At 30.5% G+C, this 23,198-nt stretch overlaps 1 protein-coding gene across 1 annotated transcript; it reads left to right on the top strand.

Annotated features, from left to right (window-relative positions):
* The first annotated feature begins 8,781 nt into the window (after positions 1-8,781).
* LOC107446661 (uncharacterized) lies at positions 8,782-22,177 on the top strand. Its single transcript, XM_016061359.4, has 2 exons — positions 8,782-10,516; positions 18,635-22,177. Exons 1-2 carry the CDS (start codon positions 9,322-9,324, stop codon positions 20,284-20,286), a joined length of 2,847 nt encoding a protein of 948 aa, XP_015916845.3. The 5' UTR covers positions 8,782-9,321; the 3' UTR covers positions 20,287-22,177.
* Positions 22,178-23,198: the final 1,021 nt, after the last annotated feature.

The following is a 23,198-nucleotide window of genomic DNA, read 5'->3' as shown; positions in this document are numbered from 1 at the left end:
ATTGATTGAAAAAAATTACTAAACAGCTTAAAAAATTTTTAAAAAAAGAGTTCTATAACACAATGCTGGAAAACCTAAAATGATCGTCAACACAGCTAATAGTGCTTTTGTTACAATTATCAAACCCACATACTGAATGCAAACTTTATGCAGTGCGTAGTGCAAATATTTACACTGGTTTAAACTACATGTGGTATTAGGTACAGCATTTTAAACTCATATTCTCTACAGCTTTTTGTGGAGTAAAAAAACCCATGCTGTTTAACTACCAAGTTTCTTCAGTAAGTTTGAGGTACATACCTATGTCTTTTTCTTTTGCAATTTAGTGAATACTAGATTTATACTTAAACTTGCAGTGGTCCCACCAGGGCCAGATTAACTTATAGGCACACTAGGCACGTGCCTAGGGCCTACGAAAAACTTGGGAGAAAAAATTTTTTGTCAAAAATAATTTAGCTTTAAAAACAACAAGTGTATTTTGCACAAAATTATGAAGATACAAATAAAAATATAATATTTTTCGGTAATAAATTATTTTGCAGAATCTTATGATCTATTTTTTGCGATTTTTGGATTCAACAAAATCTTGTATTATGCTGTCGAATTCCAAACTACGCAAAATGTCGTATTCTATAGACATAAGTGCGAGCGATGCCAAACGATCTTGATTCATTGTTGAACGCAAATAATTTTTTATCAATTTTAATCTGGAGAAAGATCTTTCTCCTTCTGCATTTGATCCAAGAATCGACAAATATATTCTTAAATATCCTCTTATAACTTATATTATCCTGTTTTTGAAAAGACGGGAAGAGTGGGGGAAGGAGAGGAGTGCCCGAAAACGGCTGTGCCTAGGGCCTACGAAAGGTATAATCCGGCTCTGGGTCCCACAGATATTTTGGAATGTTCTTCAGTAGAACTGGACTATCACTTTCATATGGGAACATCATAAAAACTGTGTGAACAAAAATTTTAATTGCTACTTTAATGTGTACAAGCAACAGAGCATAGCAATTATATTTGTTTTTTGTTTTTGCACTCTAAGTTGGAAAGATATTTTTAGACATTCTTAACATTTTGGCAACCGATTTATCAATGACAACGAGAAAATATATTTTTATGAATGCCTTAATCTGTTGATGCTATTAATTCTTTGTTTATTCTTCATGTTTGCTCTATTATATTATTATTTGTGATTTATTTCATTTTAATGTTATCTAAATTGATAACTTTTTTTGAAATTTGTTATTTTTTTCTTTGTGTGATGATAATATGCTCCTATAATTCCTCTCGTTGTCTAGTCTTTTACCATGCTATAATTCCTAATAAGAAGCATTGTCTTCATATGCATTGTTATTAAATTAATGTTGGAAAGTTTTTTAAAATTACATTGTTTGGTGCTTTTGAAAGGAAATTAAGTTGCACCACATCGTTAAGTGCAACTTTTTGTTTTTTCAATGTGCAGGTTTCATGATACTTAATCTCATTTTGTACAAAAAATTATTTTATCTGATTCTTTCCAAGTTTTATATAAATTTTTATTTGGTTTACATTTATTTTATTGCAAAAAATTACTGTAAGCCTATGATATTTAAAGCATATTTTTACTAAAAGAAAAATATTTATAAATTTTTATTTTAAATATTTATTATTAGTTTAAAAGTTGCTAAGTGAAATTGTGCTTTTTTATTGTGCTATGCATTGTTTGTTTATTCACGCCTTGATATTCATTGTTCATGAAAATAATATGTTTAAAATACACTTAAAATTACCTCTGTTATAAATGAGCTTAATATTTTTTTTTTTTTTAAATTGATATATTTTAAAAATCTTGCTGGTATTTTAATAGCTCAAATTGTTACTAAAGTTTCTGTGCCTTAGAGTACAGGTGGTCACAGTTATTTTGAAACAAACTGTTATATAACCCTTAGGCTTATTATAATTTTTTTTTAAAAAAATAGCTGTTCTTTAAATTCTCAGTTGAATATAAAAAGTTTAAGATTTAATATGTCTTATTTTTAACCCTTTTTTATGACAATTAGCTTATTAACTTCAATTGAAATCCTTTACAGACAAATTTAAAGTTGATATCAGCCTGATTGTAAACTAACCAGGAAAAATTTGGAGCCTTGTAGCTATAAAACTAGTGAAGCAAACTTAAGGAACGCTAATACCCAAATGGAAGACAATGGTGTTAAAATGTAATTCAAAAATAATTTATGAAAAATAACAAAAATTGAATAGAGATCTTTATAATTTTCTAAAAATTTTGCTTAAAAGAAATCTTATTTCAATAATTGAATTTTTTCCTATTAACATATTCCCAATATTCTTCTTTCTTTTTTTTTCTTAATAAAAATTTTAAATTCCAGAAATTTATTCCTCTCAATCAGGAATAATATCTATGATAGTTACATTATTTGTCTTCTTTGTTTCAGCAGTTTTTCAATATCAAAGCTATATATATCTCACCCTCTACTACTGTTTGAAACCTCATTTAAAATATTAGTAGAAACTTTTCTTTTTTATCCAGCAGTAAGTATTAGCTTGCTGGACATTATTGCTCCAAACTTTTCTGTTCTTATCCTTGGTTCTTCAATTTAAAATTTTCATTGTGGTTAGATATTTTGTTACATCATCCAACTATCTCTTTTTGGGTATTGATAAATAAAGAGTTAAATTATTTAAATTAGGGATTTTGCATACCTTATTTTAGTCCCTTTTCATGTTTTTTGAATAGGATATGATTTCAGTTCTTTACTTAAGTTAAATCATTTTCAAAAAATGCAGGGGCTGCCAAATTTTTGGAAAGTTTCTCCTAGTGATGGCTAAGTTTATATTTTAATGTATGATTCTTTATTTTGTATATATAATTTGGAGTTATTTTTCACACCACTTCATGTAAATGATTCCAAAATTCATATGAAATATCACTTTGTTCCAGTTTTCTTGTGTTGAGGCTTTTAAAATGTTTGCAAAATTACCAAAAATTCTGAGAGCTTTGGTTTTCAATTGTCTACCACGCTATTAAATATTTTCCAAAAATCGTAATGGTTGGTAGTCTAAAAGATATGTGTAATATTTATTTGAATACTGTAATTTTAATATACGTATTTTCTTTTTACATAGTATCTATGTATTTTGGTTTAGCTTTTGTTTTATCTTCTAGTTTTGTCACATTTTACCACTAACAATCTTCATTACATTAACAAACTTAATTGTGACTTGGCTGATAATTTATGTTTGTAAGCTTTAAAATTTATTTAAACTTGCTATTGTATTTGATGATAAATTGTATAGATACTTCATATAGGTACTATTTTTTTTATTTTATTGCCTCATACCTCTTAAATTTTGCTTAAACTGAATGCATTAGAAACTTTTGAAATCGTTAATGTTTTCAATCTTTATCTAAATTAAATGTTTTCATTAATTGCCTTTTCACGTTTTAGTTCTTTTTATTTGCTACTGTAATAAATGTGTGATCAGAAAATCAACCAAAAATTTGCATTTTATATTGAAAGTTTTGTTATAATATTTTAACTCATCTATGCAAATGTTTATATTGAGATATTTATCAATGTGTCTTAGGACTGTGTATTTTGTTCATAACAGAGCATATTTATATATCTAAATAAATTGAACATTTGAATCTGTCGTTTAAAAGCTTCAATTTATTTACTTAAAACCAATAATTGAAACACATGCATCTAGAAAGCAGGGTTGAACTAGAAAAAAAAATATAAAAGATATTGACTAAAAGTATTACAAAAAATAATATTTTCTACTGTATTTGAGAAAGTGTGAAATTAAAAAAAAAATTGCTTTCCTGAATTACTTCTGATATAATGATTGAATTTTCCTGCACTAATATATTTTTATTATTCGATGCAAGCATATGTGACCCATATTTTTGTACAAATTTTAGATTCTGTTGTTTTAAATTACATACTTCAAAATGATGCAAAAAAAATTATGCATTACAATTCAAAATTTCTATCATTAATAAATTAAATAGAATAATAAATAGCTATTAATTATTATTTTTTTGCTTCAAATTATTTTTAAGTAAAGCGAGTTTTACAAAAAGATTTAAAAATATTTTGAACATCTCAATTCTAGAGATAAAATGTTTATAAAATATAATAAAAATGGCCAGTAGCTAATTGTTGTAATATTTGAAATATGCTTAAAAAAAAGTGATTTTTTCTTTTTTTGCTTATGTCAAACATAAGAGTACAGAGTTACAAAAAAATCAATTCTACTGCTAATAGTTTTCTCAAAAAAAAATTCTTTAATAGGAAAATTTAAAAAAAAAAAAAAAAAGACATAGCGACAATATTATTACACCAAAATGTTCTTTATGCACTTTTCAAATTTGCTAAATTTCATCATCCGATTGTTTTTACTTAGCGTAAAAATGCCCCTGCTGAAATTTTCTAAAGCACGAGTGACAGCAGTAACATTTTTCTTCTTAATATTGAAAGATTTTCGTTTGTGGCACCAATATATGGAATGTTATTCATTTATAATTATTAGTAAGAAAAGCACATGTTAAAGAAAAGCACTTTTGATGCTTCTCTTCCCGATCCCTTTTTTAAAAAAAATAAATAATAATTTAGCGTAAAAATGCCCCTGCTGAAATTTTCTAAAGCACGGGTGACAGCAGTAACATTTTTCTTCTTAATATTGAAAGATTTTCGTTTGTGGCACCAATATATGGAATGTTATTCATTTATAATTATTAGTAAGAAAAGCACATGTTAAAGAAAAGCACTTTTGATGCTTCTCTTCCCGATCCCTTTTAAAATATGTCTTGAGTATTTATCACACCCTGTTTGTAATAGTTTAACCTCGTAACCAAAGTCATCGACAGTGCTCCTGACGACTGGCGAAGGGAGGTCTTCGATAGTAAGTTTGTATTTTGTCGTCAGCAAATATTTTCACTTTGATATTTTTCAGCCGTAGTTTGTTTTTGTGGTGGGTAAAAAATTTTTTATATTGTTCAAATCAATAATAAAATAAACTAATCAACGTTAAAGGATCATAAATAATGCCACACAAGAGGGACTCTTCCTATTAATTTCCCCGTTGTCCCCTATTATTTTTGATATCTTGCTTTTTATAATAACATAGATACCGATGTAAGGATGTACAAAGCTTATTGTTACATTATGATTAGAAAAGAATAATAAACTTAACGATGTAAATACTTATTTGCTGCGAACTTTTACGTGGAGTGTAAAATAGATTTTCAACTCTCCATTTTAAAAATCCAGAACTACTGTAACAGTATGTTCATGATGAATGAAAAAATATCAAAATAATTAATTAAATATTCAATATATATAGGGGAGAGTCGGGTACCCCCGCCCACTGTCAATTTTATATGTATAGAATATTTTTTCAAGTCAATGGGCCATCGGACATTAATTGTTAGATTAAAAAAAGATTATTTTCAAAGTTTCAAGTATTTATGCAGCTGTTAACATGGTAAACAATAGTTTTGAAAATATGTTGAATACAGTAAGTCATGAAATTAAGAAAAATTGGTTGAATGTTTCGATTAAACTTTATTTTAATACTAAAAAAATAATTTTTTTCTATACATACAGCACTAAAGTATGTAGTCTTAAGTTTAATTTGCACAAAGAAAGAAGTTTATATGTGAAAAATTGTTCGAGTAATTACAAATTTATAAAAAAATTGGATTTCGGGTAGCCCCGCTCACATGAATGTCGGGTATCGCCGCCCTATTTTATTTCGTTGATAAATGGACGGTTGCAAAGATTATTATTTTATTGCTTCAAATTTGAATGTTATATGCATTTTTAACAACAAATATTGTTGTTATTAAATAATTGTTATTAAGTGATAGAATTCACTAAAAGTATATAAATATGTTATAAATAAAATAATTTTGTGATAAAAATGATAAATGTGGTTTATCTATTGTCAATACATTGGTCATTTTCATTTACACCTGAAAAAACAGTCAAAAAACATAATTTTTATAACTGGGCGGGCTACCCTACACATTTTGAAAAGAGCTGAAAAACATGTTTTTTTTTAATTTCTATTTTTCTAAGTTAAACTATTCTTTTTTTGGTTTATTCTTTTTGCACTACTTAATTAGATGAGAAAACAATAGAAACATACAAAAATATTGATTATTACTCAATATTATACAGAAATATAAGCAATACTCCTTAAGTGGGCGGGGCTGCCCGACTCTCCCCAATATATAGCTTCAAAGTTAGTTTCTATCTTAAATTGCAAATAGATTTAAAACTTCAAGTTAGGAAAGTATATGGAATTGAAAACTACATTGGACATGGTTCCAAAACAGAGCGTCAAAAAAATTTTAAAAAATATTTGGAAGTGGACTAGGAAGAGGAGGAGAGGGAAGGGGAAATGGTAAAGCCATGGAACCGGTGTTCTCCCCAGGTGGCGGATTCGAGCGTTGCGCAATAGATCGTTAATGCGTTTTTTAATTGTCATAAAAAAAATTTTGAAATTTCCGCAATGCTTTCTTTTAGAATTATGCTCAAAGTAGTTTTCAGTTGTATTTAGTTTCATAACTTAAAAGTTTTTAATCTATTCGAAAATCACTCTTATGATTCTCCACACGCTAATGGTGAAAGCATGCGAAGTGTTGCCGTAGGTAGATAATTCTGGTCTGTGTCACATATTGGCGATCGAAATGGACTGCAGATGGCGTAGAGCAGAACTCTCTACCAATGGCAACACTTCACATGATCTTCATATTCATATTGAGTCTTGATTTTCATATTGAGTAAAATCTTTTAAATTGGAAAACTATATGGAACTAAAAACTACATTAAACATAGTTCTAAAGAAAAGCATCACGAAAATTTAAAAAAATATTTTTATTAAATAAAAAGGAAAATATCGGGAGGAAAGAAGGGCCAAAGGCATGAAACCGGTCTTTCCCCCAGATGGCGTATTCGAGCGTTATTGCGATCGCCAACAATCCTAATTGTCAGAACAGCTTGGAGCTTGCTCCAAAAGCGTCGTGTCGTGGAATAGACCCAAATAATTTCTCACGTAGCGCGCAGCAAAATTCACGTGTACGAATTCGGTGATAGGAATGAGAGCTTGATTGGTAAAACATATTTAATTGTCAAAAGCTTGTCAATCAGGTTCCCGATCACATCCCTGAATTCGCTTTTCTTATGTAGTGAATGAGAATGCTGCCTTTGATTGCTTTAGACGTGGGCGTGAAAGAAGACCTTCCGCGAACCCTTGTATTACTCCCTGTTCTCGTGTGGGGATCTATAGGACAAAGAAGTGCTTTAGTTTCCGTTTTGATTCCTAAAAAGATTAAAAACTTTCAATTTAGGAAACTTTGTGTAACTTAAAACTGCATCAAACATAGTTTTTAAAGAAAGCGTCATGGAAAATTTTGAAAATATTTTAGACAATTAAAGGGGGGAAATATTGTAGAAGGGAAAGTTGAAGGGGAAAGGGTCAAGACGTGGAGCCGTTCCTTCCTAGATGCATATGGATGATTGACTGAATGTAAACAATAACAAGCTTCCTAATACCGGACGATATTTGGAAAACTTCCGGCGTATACCACAGCTTATGTTATGCTTTGGCGATGTACATTCTAGGAAATTTTATCATAGTAATCTGTGTTTAAATTTAGGCGTTATTTTACCATTCATAAGAGTTTCCTGTAATTTACAAATTTTAACTCGTCGTTAGCCTGGAAAAAACTTAAGAAAATTGGCATAAAAACATAAACGAAGTCTAAGGATTGCCATGTTTCGAGTATTACATATTTCTTATTTGGCTATATTTGTGCAAAATATCTCCTGTCATTTTTTGGTTTGCATAATAGCATAAGCTTACGGAGTTTTCCGAAATAATTTATTGCCTGTTTCGTTAAAATTCAAATGGAAAGAATGCGTTATATTGTAAACACTACAAGAATATTAATATTGGATACAGAGCTTTTCAAGCTGAGCTAGCGCCATCTGTGCTTAGCTTTACACGGCGTTGCAATCTCGAATCTAATCTAAAGGCGCACAAGACAGCGCTCGAATACGACATCTATGGAGAAGCCTTTGGACCCTTTCCTTTCCCTCTCCTCCTCTTTTCAGTTCTATAGGAATGTACTACAATATTTTTCCTTTTCTTAATATTATAATAAAAATATTTTTTGAAATTTCCATTGTGCTTTCTTATAGCTTTGTGCTTTCTTTCTTTATGTTTAATGTAGTCTTCAGTTCCATATAGTTTCACAACTTAGAAGACTTTAATCTATATGACAATCAAGACAGAAACTAACGTACTTCCTTCTTCTATGACTCTCCACACGCTATGATGAAAGCATGTATAGTGTTGCCATAGGTAGAGAGTTCTACCCTACGCCACCTATGGTTTATTTCGATCGCCAATTCATCTTATGTGTTGTTTCTAAACACTCGCACCGTAGGGACCGAGGGTGTGCGGTATTGGCCCTCGTTAAACTGATCTACTTTAAAGTGCTGGACTTCCCGTGCAGGTCGTCGGGCTACTGAAGCGAGGGTGCCACCCCCTCTGCTGAGGATCAAAATTCTGATGGCATGTCTTCGGATCATCCTGAGGGATGTTTCCCAGACCGTCGCCAATAGCCCATAGAGCAGCTCCAGTGCGACGTAAATAAGCTATAACAACAACTAAACACTCGCACCAGCGGGTAGAAAAATCGTATACAGTAAGAATGGCCTCTAAGCGCAACACAAACGCAAAACGGGGCGATGCATTAATAACCGTTCTGTTTTTCGGGAAAGAATGGCAGCAAATATTTCTGTTATTTCGAATTGGGCATCCATTGTCTGAATTTCTGCTAACTGAAAACCAAAAACGATACTAAGTAGCCATAATATATGTAAACAATCTACAGATGTGAAATACAAAGTTTTTCTCCTTTAAGTACTTATACATGCTTTCTGGGTTGAAAAAGTCCACTACCTATTGCTTTATTTTAATTTTATTGCTGGACTTAAATCTGCACAAAATTATCTTGGGGATTTCCCCTAAGATTAGGCTTAGTTTTGTCCGATTTTCCATTATGAGCTGGTCCACCTAATATTTCATATTTGTTATCGTTCTTAAAAACTCGTGTTTAGGTAAATTTAATAAAAATGTTAATATTACAGCGATTAGATTATTTTTACAGGTAAGCTTATAATCATTAATGTACATATTTTCTAAAGCTGAAGTTTCTTGTTTATTAATTAAGTGGAATCTTCAAAATAATTTTTGTTTCTTATAGTTTATGTTGGTACTAAATTCTTTTTTCGCGTAGCAATGGTCATGGCAGTACCAACGCTGATACCAGCGAGTGCCATGAATTTTACAGAAAATCAGCAAGCATGTATTGTACTGGAAAAACTTTGGAGTCAGCGTGAAGCAGGACGATTTTGTGATGTCGTGCTTCACGTTCAGGGTCAAAAATTCCAAGCCCATCGAAATGTCTTGGCTGCATGCAGCCCGTACTTTGATTCTGTATTAAAAACTCACAAAGTTATCAAAGAACAGCTGACTGTAACTTGTCAAAATTTGGATGCATTCCAATTACTCTTAAATTATATGTATACAGGAGCTGTAGTTATTGATAAAAACAATGTGTCTGAATTATTGAGATTGGCGAATCATTTTCTTGTAATCAAATTGAAAAATTATTGTGCGGAATATTTAGATAGGTATTTAGATCCTTCTAACTGTTTGACAGTTAGAGAGATGGCAGAGAAGTACAATTTACCTGTTCTGCACAAAAATGCATCTGCTTTTATTCACAATCACATTGTTGAAGTTTTCGATCAAAATGAAATTTTAGAATTTACGATATCTAAGTTAGAAGCATTTTTTAAAGAAAAACAGTGTCTCATTCCCCAACATGTGTTGCTTAACTTCATTTGTAAGTGGGTAGAACATGATGCTAGTAAAAGGGAAAGTGATTTTAGAACTTTGCTTACATTTATTAATTGGGACTCTATTGAACGTCCATATTTAGAAGATCACATGAAATCCTGTTCGCTTTATGTGAAGAATCCAAAATGCATGTATTTGTTGTTGATGTGTCTTGAAGAAAACAAAATTGATTTACCAGAATTTAAAAGTTTACACACTTCTTTAAAGTCTCAATATGGAGCTGGATCAAATGTTGATAATGATAGTTTTATGAATATAGCTATATCTGCAGCAATACATGGATTGCAGAAGTATCCTTTAGCTGCTAGCAGTGAAGAAAATGCTCCCATTACTGTTGCTCCATTAGAAAAAGAACAAGCAAAAGAAAAATGCCCTTTGCCTCCTCCAGTGGAAGAACCAACAAAGGTATCCTCGGATAATGATACGAGCAATAGTAGCTTTGATGATGTTGCTCCTGACTGTGGTGTTAATAATGACTATGATGACAGTCAAAGTTCAGATGAAAAACAAAGTCCTGAAACACCTCCAAATCGTCGTAAAGTTGCTTCTCGCAAAATAAAATTAAAAACTAGTAAGTAGTAGCTTGTGAATTTCCCTTTAGGGTTCCAAGTATAAAGATTATTTTCAATCAAGCAATGTGAGGGGTTTTACTTGCACTGAAAATATTAAATTTGCTGTTTTTTTTAAAAAAAAAATTTCTAAGCAAGACTGGTTTCAAGAGAACAGAATAAGATTAAAATATTTGGTGTGCACCACTCCCACATATTGTTGATTGAAGATCATTCATGTTTAAAAATTAGGATTTATTTTATTTGATTAATTTTTAGCGCGAAAGATTAGTATAGATTTGATCGCCTAATTGTGACTTACAGAAATTAAAAAAAATATCCTCTATACTGTTCTATCACAGTATTTGTGATAAATTGCAAAATCAATTTAGGGCTTAAAAAATGTTTTTTTTTTATAAAAAGTTTGTCTTTGTTGCCTGTCTAGTTTTTTTTAAGAAAAAAAAAAAAAAAAAACAAAACAAAACAGCCCACCTAGCTTTTTAATAAAAAATCGAGTTTTTTGCTTTAGAGATATTTCTGTGTCGGTATCTGTTCATTCCAACTATACATGCCAAGACCCCAAAGTGATTTTGAGTTTTCAAAAATGATTAAAAATTTTTTTTTAATGGTTTGTTCCTGAGTGGCTATGAGTTATATCTTTCAAGTTGATCACCTTTTGTGATGTTTCTTTTAGTTTCTCGCAGGCCACTCTGTTTGGCCAGAAGTTGCTAAAAATAGGGAATTATTTTGCTGTAGATACCAATATGAAAATCTGAGGTTTTTCAAAAATATTTTTGTTTCTAAGTATTTTTGTAACTAATTTTTTTTCTTGTTTAACTGTACAATATTTGGTAGCTATTTATTACTTGTTGCTTTGCAAAGCAACCATTTTTTTTAAGGCTTTTTAGATTGCTACACAATAATTTTTTATTTCTTAATGTAGACTGATTGTTAGGGGAAATATACGTATCATGATCTGTGGCAGAATAATCGCCAAGTCATGGAAACTTCCGGGCAGTGGCCTGCGAGAAACTAAAAAAAACATTACAGAAAGGGACCAACTCTTAGCCACCACCGGGCAAACATGTTTATTTAAAACAAAATTGCAAGTGTAAAATCTATTTGGCATCTTGGCGAGGCAGATCACGATACGGAAATAACCCCGATTGTTACATTAAAATTATTTTATTATTAAAAGTTATTCAATTTTAAGATCGCCATTTTTTATTTTATTAACACAGATTTAGTTCTCAAGTCTTTGATAAAAATTGAAGCAAATAACATTTAATCATTTTGCTCAGCTACCATTGCAATTTTATCTACTGTTATGTTTTTCAAATTCCTAGGTATATTTTGGTTTTTATAAAACTCATATGTTTTTAGCAAGACATATTATTTAGTAATTTATAACATATTATTTTGCACAGTGTTGGTAGAACTTAAGATTAAAAAGTAGCGAATGGTCACTCCAAAAGTAGCGGATTCAAACAATTTGTAGCCCAAAAAAATGTGTTATATATATATATATATATATATAAGAAAATTTAAAAGAAAATTAGTAACATTTTAATGCATTACGTTATTTTCGTCAAATTCAATATTTTGTTTTAACTCAGATTTAAAGCCATGTGATTTATTAGTCCAAAGATAAACGGTCAATAATGGTTAGAGCTAAAGATTTTTTCCCGATCATGTTCGATGTGCATTTTTTCGTACATATCTTTGCGATTTTACAAGTCAACAATTTGAAACATAGATATGGAAAGATTATAGACTCTGCACAGCAGAACAAAACTAAGGCGAATGTGTTAAAAAGTAAGGAAATTGCAGACTTTTCAGAATCATTTTATTACGGGAAGGGGAAAAAAGATTAAAATATTTTCGGTAGCACATTTTTAAGATTTGTAGCGTTCGAAAAATAATGAGTAGCCCAAATTTGATTTTCAGTAGCAGGGACTTTTAAAAGTAGCCCAATCAGCTATTTGTAGACCAATCTGGCAACACTGGACTAGCATGTGATAGTGGTTTAAGAAATGGGAACAGAGAAACAAGTTTGACCAAGATAATAGAAGGGAGATAAGAAACAGGTATAGGGGTTGACAATAACCCCAGGATGCAAAAAATTAAATTAAAATATGTATTCAGATATTGCGTCATGGTTTGGATACCTGAAAGATCTTCAACTAAATTATTACAAATTTTCAATTGAATTTAATTTAAAATTAGAGGACAAATTTGAAATTAGAGGGCTGAAAAAGAAATTTGGAGAATTAAAAATTTTAAGTACACTAAAACCGATTTACCAATTTCTCAGCTGTTGACTATAAGCGTCTGAAATAACATTATCTGAATGGGAATATGGACGGGACCACTAGAAAAGTTCACTACGACCGAGTCTTCACTATAGAGGGGTTTGACTGTATTTCACAAAGTAATCCTCACTTATTATTGAAAATTGCAGAAAAATTTTTAGCTTTTGAAAAAAAAATTAAAAGCATGCTAAAAGACAATCTCTGTGTATAATTTTCTTCAGGAAAAGTAAGCTAAAAAAAGGATTAATCGATGAACAACTGACTTTAAAGCTTTTTTTTATATTTTAAACTGAAAATTATAAGAAAATAAACATTTAAAGGTGCACTTTTAAATAAAAGGTATTTATTTAATAAAATAATGTTAAAATTTAAAATTACTAGAAAATTCATTAATATCCTTTCTTCCTGAATATCAAGCAAATTTTTACTATAACTAGACAACATGAGAAAAATTTTACTAAAATGAAATAATCAAATTAAAGTTAAATAATTATCAGTCACTAAATAAATCAGAAGTGGATTTTTTTATTAAAACAAGTGATTAAGAAAACCTTTTTTCCCAAAAAATAACATAAAAAGGCTGCTTATTTTTTAAGAAAAGGGCAAGAGGGTCTGGTCACCCTTTTAAAAACATTTAAGGAGAACATTGCTTTTCATTAAGGAGATAACTATTTGAACAAACTTTAGAAGCTTGGTAAATAAGTGTGTGTAAGTAAAGGGCAAGATTAATCAGGGATTTGTCCGGGTCGAATTTACTACCGTTTAGCGGTACCTTCACAAATTCAATTTTAGGTAAAACGGTAGTTTCACAAACTCAACTTAAGGAAAAACGGTAGTTTCACAAAATACTTTTTCTTAAAATTTTACTTTTGTATCCCTCAAAAAACGATAAATCTATATTTTTACCATGTTTTGTATTGATTTTTTAATATAATTTTTCATTTTTCAAAAATTATGTCTAAATTTTTCCAAAATAGGTATCCTTCAGAAAAACCTAGACAGATCCCTGTTAATGGCTGCCATTCCTTACATGCTGACCAAGTTAAAAAAAAGTGGTCACAAAAAAAAATTACCATCATTCACTACTCTCTCACCATCACCTCTTTTTCTCATTTGGCTCCCTATCTTCATCAACCCTTAATTCCTGAAAATACACCTGCTTAATGTGCACAAAAACATTTATTTTAAATATTTTCTGTTTATATTTTATTTAAATGTTTGATGCATTTAATGGTATTGAATTTCCTATAAGGAACCCTTAAATGGGCTAAATTTAAACACAATAAATTAGTCCTATTTTTAAAAAAAACCCCATTTGAATGGAAGGATTTTATTTCTTCATTATTGTTTGATATTATATTTTTTTATGATTTTTTCTGCCCCCTTTTTACTGACAGTTTGTATAAACTTCTTTTTAGATGTGGCTTATTTATTACTTTCTACTGAGATGCAATTCTTCTCCCTGAATGCAAAAAGGTTTTTTTTTTCTCGATTTCAATTTTGCATAATTTTTGTTGAAAATATAAATAAACATTCCTAACTTTTGCCATAGATTTGCATCATCTAAAAATGTAAAGTAATATTGCACTCTTTGTTTTCAGATTACAGTCAATGCTTTTAATGATCAATTTACTTGGTTAAGTTGTGAAAATACTTATTAAATGTGTGGTTTTATTCACTAATTTTTGATTGTTTAGTTTTGATACACTTTTAAACTTAGTTGTTTTGAAATGCTTATATCTTCATATTTTATTTGATAATGTTCACACTTAATAATTCTTAAAAATCATAACATACAATAGTTTGAATTTAGGGACTGTCCCTTAATTACTAAATGTTCAGACAAATAATCTTGCTTCAGTCTGTTAGTTCAGTCTCAGCTTTTTTCCCGGTGTATTTTTTTAAAATCTTAATTGGCCTAGTTTCTAAATCAAAAATTATGTTATAGATAAACTTATTAACATTTTTGAGTTCTAATTTTTTAAAAAAATCCAAAAAATCCAGTATCAGGCTTTGGTGGAAGAATAAGAGAAAATTTCAAGCTTCCAATAAAAAAAAAAGACTGTGCAAGAGAAGGGGGAAGCCCTCATGGCCAGACCCAGAAAGTGACATGGTCCGATGGATTCTGGATCAAAGAGCAGGGGTCTGTTTAGAAGAAATTTGCGTCCGTTAACGAACCCTTCACAAAATATCTTTTAATAAGAACGGACCCTTCACAAAATATCTTTTCATAAAAAAGGACCCTTCACAAAATATTTTAACTTAAAAACGGACCCTTCACAAAATAATTTATCTTTTAATCGGACCCTTCACAGATTTGTTTATCTTCATTATTGTTTTGTTAATCGAATAAACCCATCCCAGGAGGGGGGGGGGAAGACAAATGTAAATGAGCTAAATTTTGTCTTCTGCAGACGCTTCTTCCTTTATTCGTTCGAAGTGAATATTCTGCGTTCAGCAGTATAGGCTAAATACCAAATATTTGTATGTTGCATCGCTAATTTAGTAGCTGCAATTGCTGTTTATTTTTTAAAATTTACTTTTTTTAATTATAATTTTACAGTGTTGACTCCTTGAGAAAGTTTTTTTTGTAATAACGGACCCTATTTGCACAAATTCACAAAAGCGGACCCTGATTGAAAGAATGTGACTTAACGTTTATTTTATATTCACAAATTACGAGTAATTATTTCACAATTTTACAAAAACGGACTTTTCACAAAATGTCTGGACAGACCCCGGAAGAGAAAGGAGATTTTCCGTATCAATAATAAAAATACAACTGCATGCTCGACTGTTGGCAAAAGAAAAGAATAAAAATTTTACTGGTTGGCCATCCTGCTGCTACAACTTCATGTGACAGCACAACTTACAAATAGAGCTTGTACAACCATTATGCAAAATTTTTCTGAACACTGGAGAGAGAAAGTCTTACAGTTTCTGGAATTCAACAGAAAGCTTATCAAAGAGAACAAATTCACAGCTAGTGAGATTATAAACACAAATGAAACTCTAATGAGTTTTGATTTCCATCAAACCGACCTATAGAAAACTGCGGGATGAATTTGGTTGCCATAGCAACTACGGGACATGAGCAGATTTCTTTCACTGTGGTGTTAGCCTGTTCAGGAGCTGGCAAAAAAAATGTATCCTATAATAATTCTTAAGAGAAAAACTTTACCTAAAGAACACTTTCCCAAAAGAAACTTTGTGGAAGTAAATGAAAAAGGGTGGATAAATTCACCAAGTCATGACTTCGTGGTTGTCATCCACTTGGCGAAAAAAGAAGGGAGCTTTTTTAAGCCAAGCAATGCGGGTGCACATATGTGAAGTAACTAAAAATCAATGTAAAAATTTCTCTGTGTTTATCCATCATTCCTTGGCTTGACTAAATATCTTCAGCCTTTGGATGTGGGGATTAAATCATTCAAGGCTAAAGTTAGATATTATTAGAAGGAATAGATGGCTGTGACGAGTTTAGTTCTAATAAAAAAGATCAACATGCCTCTTATAATAACGCATGTGAATGGGTTTTGAATGCTTCGGAAGATGTGTCTGTTGAGACAATAAATAACGGTTTTTAAAAAAATGGCATCCCCCATTGTTTAACTGCTGAAAAGCAATACTAGCACATATTTTGATGACGATATCAGTGATACTGATGACAATAGCGATACCGATGCAAACATTTTAGAATTGTTTAATTCTGATTCAGATATGTCTGATATTGAAAGATTTTAAATGCTTTCAAATTACTTCTGTGTTTATTAAATATTATTTTTCATTTATGTTGTGTATATTTTTCTTACTTACCTATTAACCTGATACTTTTTATTGTTTTCATTTATATATTATAGCTAATAATGTATTTAATTTTGTTAATTTTGTTTTAGATTTGCCATTTTATTTATTGGGTTCGGAAAGTAATTTAGTTTTTTTGGGGGAGAAAATGAGAGACAATTTTCATATAATGAATAAATATTTTATTAAATTATATATTGGCCATTCTGGTCCAACACCTTTTGCCATCTTTCTGGTAGTAGCATTATTCCACGTTCATAAAATTTTTGGTCTTTGCTGGCAAAAAACTGATCTAGGTGATTTTTTACCTCTTCATTTGAAGTAAAGATTTTACAGTCCAAGAAATTTTGCAGTGACCAGAACAAATAATAATCCGAAGGCGCTAGATCTGGAGAATATGGTGGGGGTGGCAGTGTATCCCATTCAACCTGTGAAAGCTTTTGGAGAGTGACCAAACTTGTATGAGGTCTCACATTATCTTGGTGGAGCACTATACCTTTTCTGTTGATTAATTCTGGCCTTTTCTATTGAAGTGCATCATTCAGTTTGTCCAGCTGACGATAGTAGACTTCCGAATTAATTGTTATGTTATCCAGTAAAAGCTAAAAAATAAAAAAAACCTCCTTTAAAATCCCACCAAACAGACAGCCGGATATTGACTTTCGAAATGCTTTGAGCCGGTTCGTCTTTTTTGCTCCATGATCTCTTGCGTTTGACATTGTTATAGACGACCCATCTTTTGTCCCCAGTAATGATGCACTTCAAAATTGGATCATTTTCATGACGTTTGAGAAGTGAATCACAGACGTCAGCGTGATACACAAATTTCTCTCAGTGAGAACATGGGGAACCCATATATCGAGGTTAGACCCAGGCCTTTCAAGTGGTCATAAACAGTTGAATTCGATAAATTTAACCTCTCACTGATCTCACGTCTTGTTATTCGCGGATTTGCATCAACAATGCATTTATCGTGTCTTTATCAGCTTCAACCGGCCTTTCAGATCGTGCTGCATTTTCGACATCAAAATTGCCGATCAAAATTTTGCAAACCAATTCTGGCACTGGCGTACTGTCAGCACATCTTCTCCATACACACCTGTTAATTTCTTTCTGGCATGAACAGCATTTTTACCTTTTTTATAGTAAAAAAGTAAAAAATGACGAAAATGCTGCTTATTGCTCTCCTATTGAAAAGGATACCAACCAAAAACTACTGAGTAGAGTTAATTGAACTTTTTCACACACAAGCCTTGCCATATCAGCTCTCAAAACATGTAATGATAATGCGGTTTAAGTGTGAAGTTGGTTTCCAAAAAATGCAATTAAATCCTCCTTCGGAAAAACGAAATTACTTTTCGAACAACCAGATATATATTTTAATAAAAATTATGTCTTGTTCAAAATTTGCGTAGATATTGTTTCAAATTCGGGTGTGGGTTATACGTTGTTAATTTTTGTCTCACTTCTGAAAATGCCACGTGCGAATTATAGGCCGCCACAGATAATGTGCCAGAAAATATGCTAGTAGGCGTGAGAAAATATTTCAGATGATTAGGAATAGTTTTTAACGACAGATTTTATTCAACTCATTAACACTTGGATCTTTAGGTAATATTCTATATGAACTTTTATCAATTGACTTTTGAGATTCCTCTAGTTATAGGAAAGATACTTGAAAGATTTTAATTCAAAAAGAGCTATTTTGCTAAGATATTGATAAAAAGTCTAGAATTTAAATCAAGAGTTTTAGCAATCAAATGTACATTTGGTTGCTAATCCGGTTGATAAATAAAAGTAAGGTTATTTTATTACGTACACCCTGTACATTATAAAAGAAACTCAGTTAAGTTTCCTTAGTCATTACCCTAGATATCTGGGAGTATACTGAAGTTAAAAGTTTCCTAGATGAATTAAAAACTGATAGATTTAATATTTAAGATTATTTTTTTGTAAATTAAAAAAAAGTTATATTATTAATAGTTCATTTGGTTTATAATTCAAAAAATTTTTTTATTTATTTTTTAGCTGCAAGGAAGATTACTATGACTACAAGAAGATCATCTTTACTTCAAAAAGCTGAAAAAACAGTTCCTCCCATTAAAATTACTCGTAAATCATCTGGTACTATATCTGCCAAGCCTGCTCCAAAGAGTGCCTCAAAAACTGCCAAACAAAATTCAAAATCTCCGAAAAATCAAATTTCAAGTAAACAATCACAAGTGGTTCCTGCTGGTAACAAATCAAATTCTAAGTCTGGTAAAAAACGTTATGTGTCAGAGACTGATACTGAAGATGACGATGATGATGACGACGAGGATGACGATGAAGGTAGTTCAAGTGCTACAGATTCCAGTGTGGAAGAATCTGTGAATGGACATGGTAATAAATCTAAATGGAAAGATGGTGTAAAATGTCCAAATTGTTCTTACATTGCTCATAGCTCTGTCAGATTAGAGCAACATGTTTCTCGTATACATGCAAAAGATGTGACTTATAAATGTAAAGTTTGTGATTTTACATGTAAATGGAATAGAGAATATTACAGCCATGTCAAAACACATTTCCAAGGCCCACCATTTCGCTGTGAAAATTGTGAATATACTTGTGACAGAATACAATTTCTTTTGTCTCATCGTATGCGGCATACTGATGAACGGCCTTTTAAATGTGATGAATGCGATCACAGGTGTCGTACAAAAGCAAATTTAGACTGCCATATGAGATGTCATACTGGTGAGAAACCATATCAATGTGAGCATTGTGAAAGAAGATTTGCTATTAAAGCTAGTTTAGATCAACACTTAGCATCACATCGTGAAGATAGGCCTTTCTTATGCGATACTTGTGGATTTAGTACAAAATATCAATCACATCTATTTTCTCATAAGAGAATTCATACAGGCGATGTATTTCGTTGTCATTTTCCAAATTGTAAATATAGTACTCCTAAGAAAAGCCAATTAGGCTCCCATCATAGAACTCATACAGCTGTCCGTTCCCATATTTGTTCCATTTGTGGAAGAGCATTTATTGAAAAAAGCCATCTTGTAAGACATGAACGTATTCATTTAAATGAAAAACCATTTAAATGCGAACACTGTGATTATTGTAGTTCGCGCAGAGATAAGTTAAAGGAACACTTTCGAAAGCATCATGGCGAAAATGCAACTGCTAAAGGACCATATAGGCCTAGGAAACAAAGGAGGCAGGGTTATGAAGTGAGTGCTTATTCTCCCCCAAATAAAAACCAGCCTCCAGAATCTGAAAACAACCAGTTACAGCCTCAGCAACATATTGAATTACAGACAGCTGTATCTGCCATTGGAGCTAACAATCCTCCTCCAGCACCGGTGGTTTATAGTTACGAGTCTTCTCATCAAGATGCTCTTCACAGTCATGCTGCAGTTGCTTTACAACAATTGGGAGCAGCTGCTGCTCATAATTATCAGGTAGCATTTATGGAACAAAGACATCACCAACCTCATCACCATCATCACCACCACCATCAACATACTCATCAGCATCCTCATCCTCATGTTGGACCAACTCCACCATCTGCTGTTCCTGCTATGATGTCTGATCAGAATCGAGTAAATGTTGTTACTGTTAGCTCACATGATGGAACAAATGTTGTTGGGCAACCAACAGAATTCAGTCCATTTATGTCATTTATGTAATTTTAATTCTATATAATTTATATCAATTAAAACTATTGGGTTTAGGATATTTTAACTTACTAGTTGATTGATTGTGTGCCTATATTTTGGTAACTTGTAACATTTCATGCAATATATTATGTTACAAATTTATTTATTATCTTGTTTTAAATTATATTTGACATGTGAGTATTGATACTTTTTGTTTTTGCTTATCAAAATATCTTTAAAGCTGTTTTGTTTGACTTTATTTATATTTAATTAGATTATCTAATAACTACTAATTAATGAATTCTAGTTTACATATTGATGTTAGTGTGACAGAAGATAATTATCAAATGTTATGTTAGTATAGTTTATTTTTTTCTGTTCTCGACTCTTTTCTATAAACTTTTTAAAATCCATCTTTATAATAATTTTATATAAAAATAATATGTATTCCCTAAATATATTATTTTGTTTGTAAAAAAAAAGAAAGTGTTCAAAAGTATAATATTTTTTTAATACCGAATCAAGATCTTATCCTTAGAATATGGTTTTAACAAGTTTGTGTTTCTCGGTGATATTATTTTCTATATTAGACATGTTCAATTTTTGTTATTTTATAAATAATATGTATATTTTAGTTATAACCACTGGTTGAATTTATAAATTTAAGTTTATGTGAAGTTAAATTTTAAGTACAAATGCATGATATTTTACATTGTATTTTGCTCATTGTTACCAACATGAAAAACTACTAATTAAGCAAAAAAAAATTTGGAATCAAAAGTTTAACATTGAAAAGCTGAAGATTTTTTGTTTCATTACCTTTTTAACTTTTGTTATTGTTATTTTTTCTTGGGAAATTTTTTATATATTAAGTGCACCACTTTATTGGTTGCATTTCTTTTAACCTTTCTGTTTGACACAAGACCTATTAAAAATCCAACTTAATACAATAAGAATGCCAACCATAATAACTTGAGTGATAAGTACCCTTAGAATAATAAAAAGCAATCTTCTGATCAGTACCATAGATTGAAAATAATTTTTTTTTAAAGCTCATTAAAGATTTTTGTGTTGCCATAACTCAGAGAGTCAAAGTATTAAGTGGACTATATATTATTGGGTTCCTATAATGAACAGTACTAATTATGTAATTAATATAATCTTTTATAAATTAGAAAATAGCAACTAAAAAAATAGTAACTTAGAAAATAGTTGAAAATGCTTTTTCGAGTTTGAAATTAATTTAAAGGAAATATTACTTAAAATAATTTTTAATAAAATTGAAATTCCTTCTTAATGTGCATTACTTTAATTTGTCCTCTGTAAAAATCTACTCTTGATATGATTTGTATTTTTTACCCTGTATTTGTAAGTTTATTATTATGTGGTACTTAGCATGTTTTTGTTTCTTAAGTTTTAAAAAATAGAAGGAAACAGTTGTATTTAGTATTTGCATGCATAGTTATAAATCTGCTGATTTAAAAGGTATTTTAAAAACTCAGCAAATTTTAGGTCAGCCAATTTTTGCTTTTTTTTGTGCATATTTATTAACTTGAATATGTTAAGGAAATTGACAAAAGAAGAAAAAACAAACTATATAATTGAAAAGAGCATGAACTAAGCTAATTTTGATGCTGAAGTTATTTCAACATATTATTCTTAATTGTGTTTTCATTGTTTCTGATAAAATATTAATAACTTATTCTAATCTATTTCAAAGTGTGATAATATTTTTTAGAAATAATTTGTGACATATCTTAGAAATTAGATCTTCACGCATTAGCAAGATACATCATTAAGATCAAAAAGATTAAACCCATAAACACAGATAAATTTTACCAATGTGTAATTATTATTTTAACTGTGAATTAAATATTTTTTTTCATAATGGAATATCAATAAAAAAAGGCAGTGTTTTTAATGGATGTCTGTTTATTTTTACAAAGAGGGCCCATTTATTGGGATCAGAGGGCGGGCAGCCCTTCAAAAAACGCTTAGGGAGAACACTGGTTAAATATCAATAAAAAGTTATTTATATACCTCTTTGGTTATAATTTTTGACAATAATCTTAATAAACCATAATTTTAAGCTAAATAAAAGTACCAGTTCATATGTACATTAAGTCAGTTCCTAATGGTCACATATGGATGACATTTCCAGTCAGCACTCAGGAGAAGAAAAAAAAAAAAGCTGAGACCTTGTCACCTTTTGGTGCAGGTGTGAGACGAATGGTTTAAGAACAACAAACTGGGGAATTTGGTATTCCTGACTTCAAACTTTCTAAGTTCAACCCTGTTTTGTTTCAAAGAAATTATCTTATTACAGTTTACTTGAGTCCACTGAGCAGAAGTGGCTTACAAAATGTGTATTAAAACAAAACCCATTAGAGTTATTAAATAAGAATATTTTTATAAGCATAATTTGTTTCTTAAATGAAATTTTGGAAATCGTAAGTTTTTCTAATTCCTATTTTTGTATTAGCTGCTCTTAAAACAATCTTTGATAATACAGTTTTTTTTCTCACCTATTAAAGTAGATGAAAAATTTTCAAGTACTTAAAAAGGTAGAAAGTCTGCATTTAAGAAAATGGTATCATCAACCACTGTTAGTATTGTTGAAAGTAAAAGGTGCACTGTTGCTTGTAATGAAAATCAGTGCAAATGTGGAGGGTTAGTATTAATTCATGAGTGCAAAGTAGATGGCGATATAGCTAGTTCTACTTGATGTTTTTCGTCAAGTGGTGCACAAGAACTGACTTTTTCAGAAGTTCTTAGGGTCATGGGCTTTTGAAATCATTGACACTCAGTATAACACTTTATCATTCTGTTTAATAAGTTATTTAAAAGCGTTGAACAATTATAATAATGATGAAATAAATGTTTTTTTTTAAAAATATGTATATATAGCCAATATGTGACATTTACTTTTTTAAATGTATGCT

Source organism: Parasteatoda tepidariorum, chromosome 11 (genome assembly GCF_982258835.1).
Source record: "Parasteatoda tepidariorum strain Cologne lab strain chromosome 11, Ptep-v5.0, whole genome shotgun sequence".
Lineage (NCBI taxonomy): Eukaryota > Metazoa > Arthropoda > Arachnida > Araneae > Theridiidae > Parasteatoda > Parasteatoda tepidariorum.
Note: the sequence above shows the minus strand (reverse complement) of the source record. Positions and strands in the feature narration are given on the sequence as shown.

Coding starts and splice junctions, on each gene's coding strand:
- LOC107446661 (XM_016061359.4), top strand. CDS start 9,322: ATGGTCATGGCAGTACCAACGCTGATACCAGCGAGTGCCATGAATTTT. Junction 10,517..18,634: donor CAAAATAAAATTAAAAACTA/GTAAGTAGTAGC, acceptor TTTATTTTTTAG/CTGCAAGGAAGATTACTATG.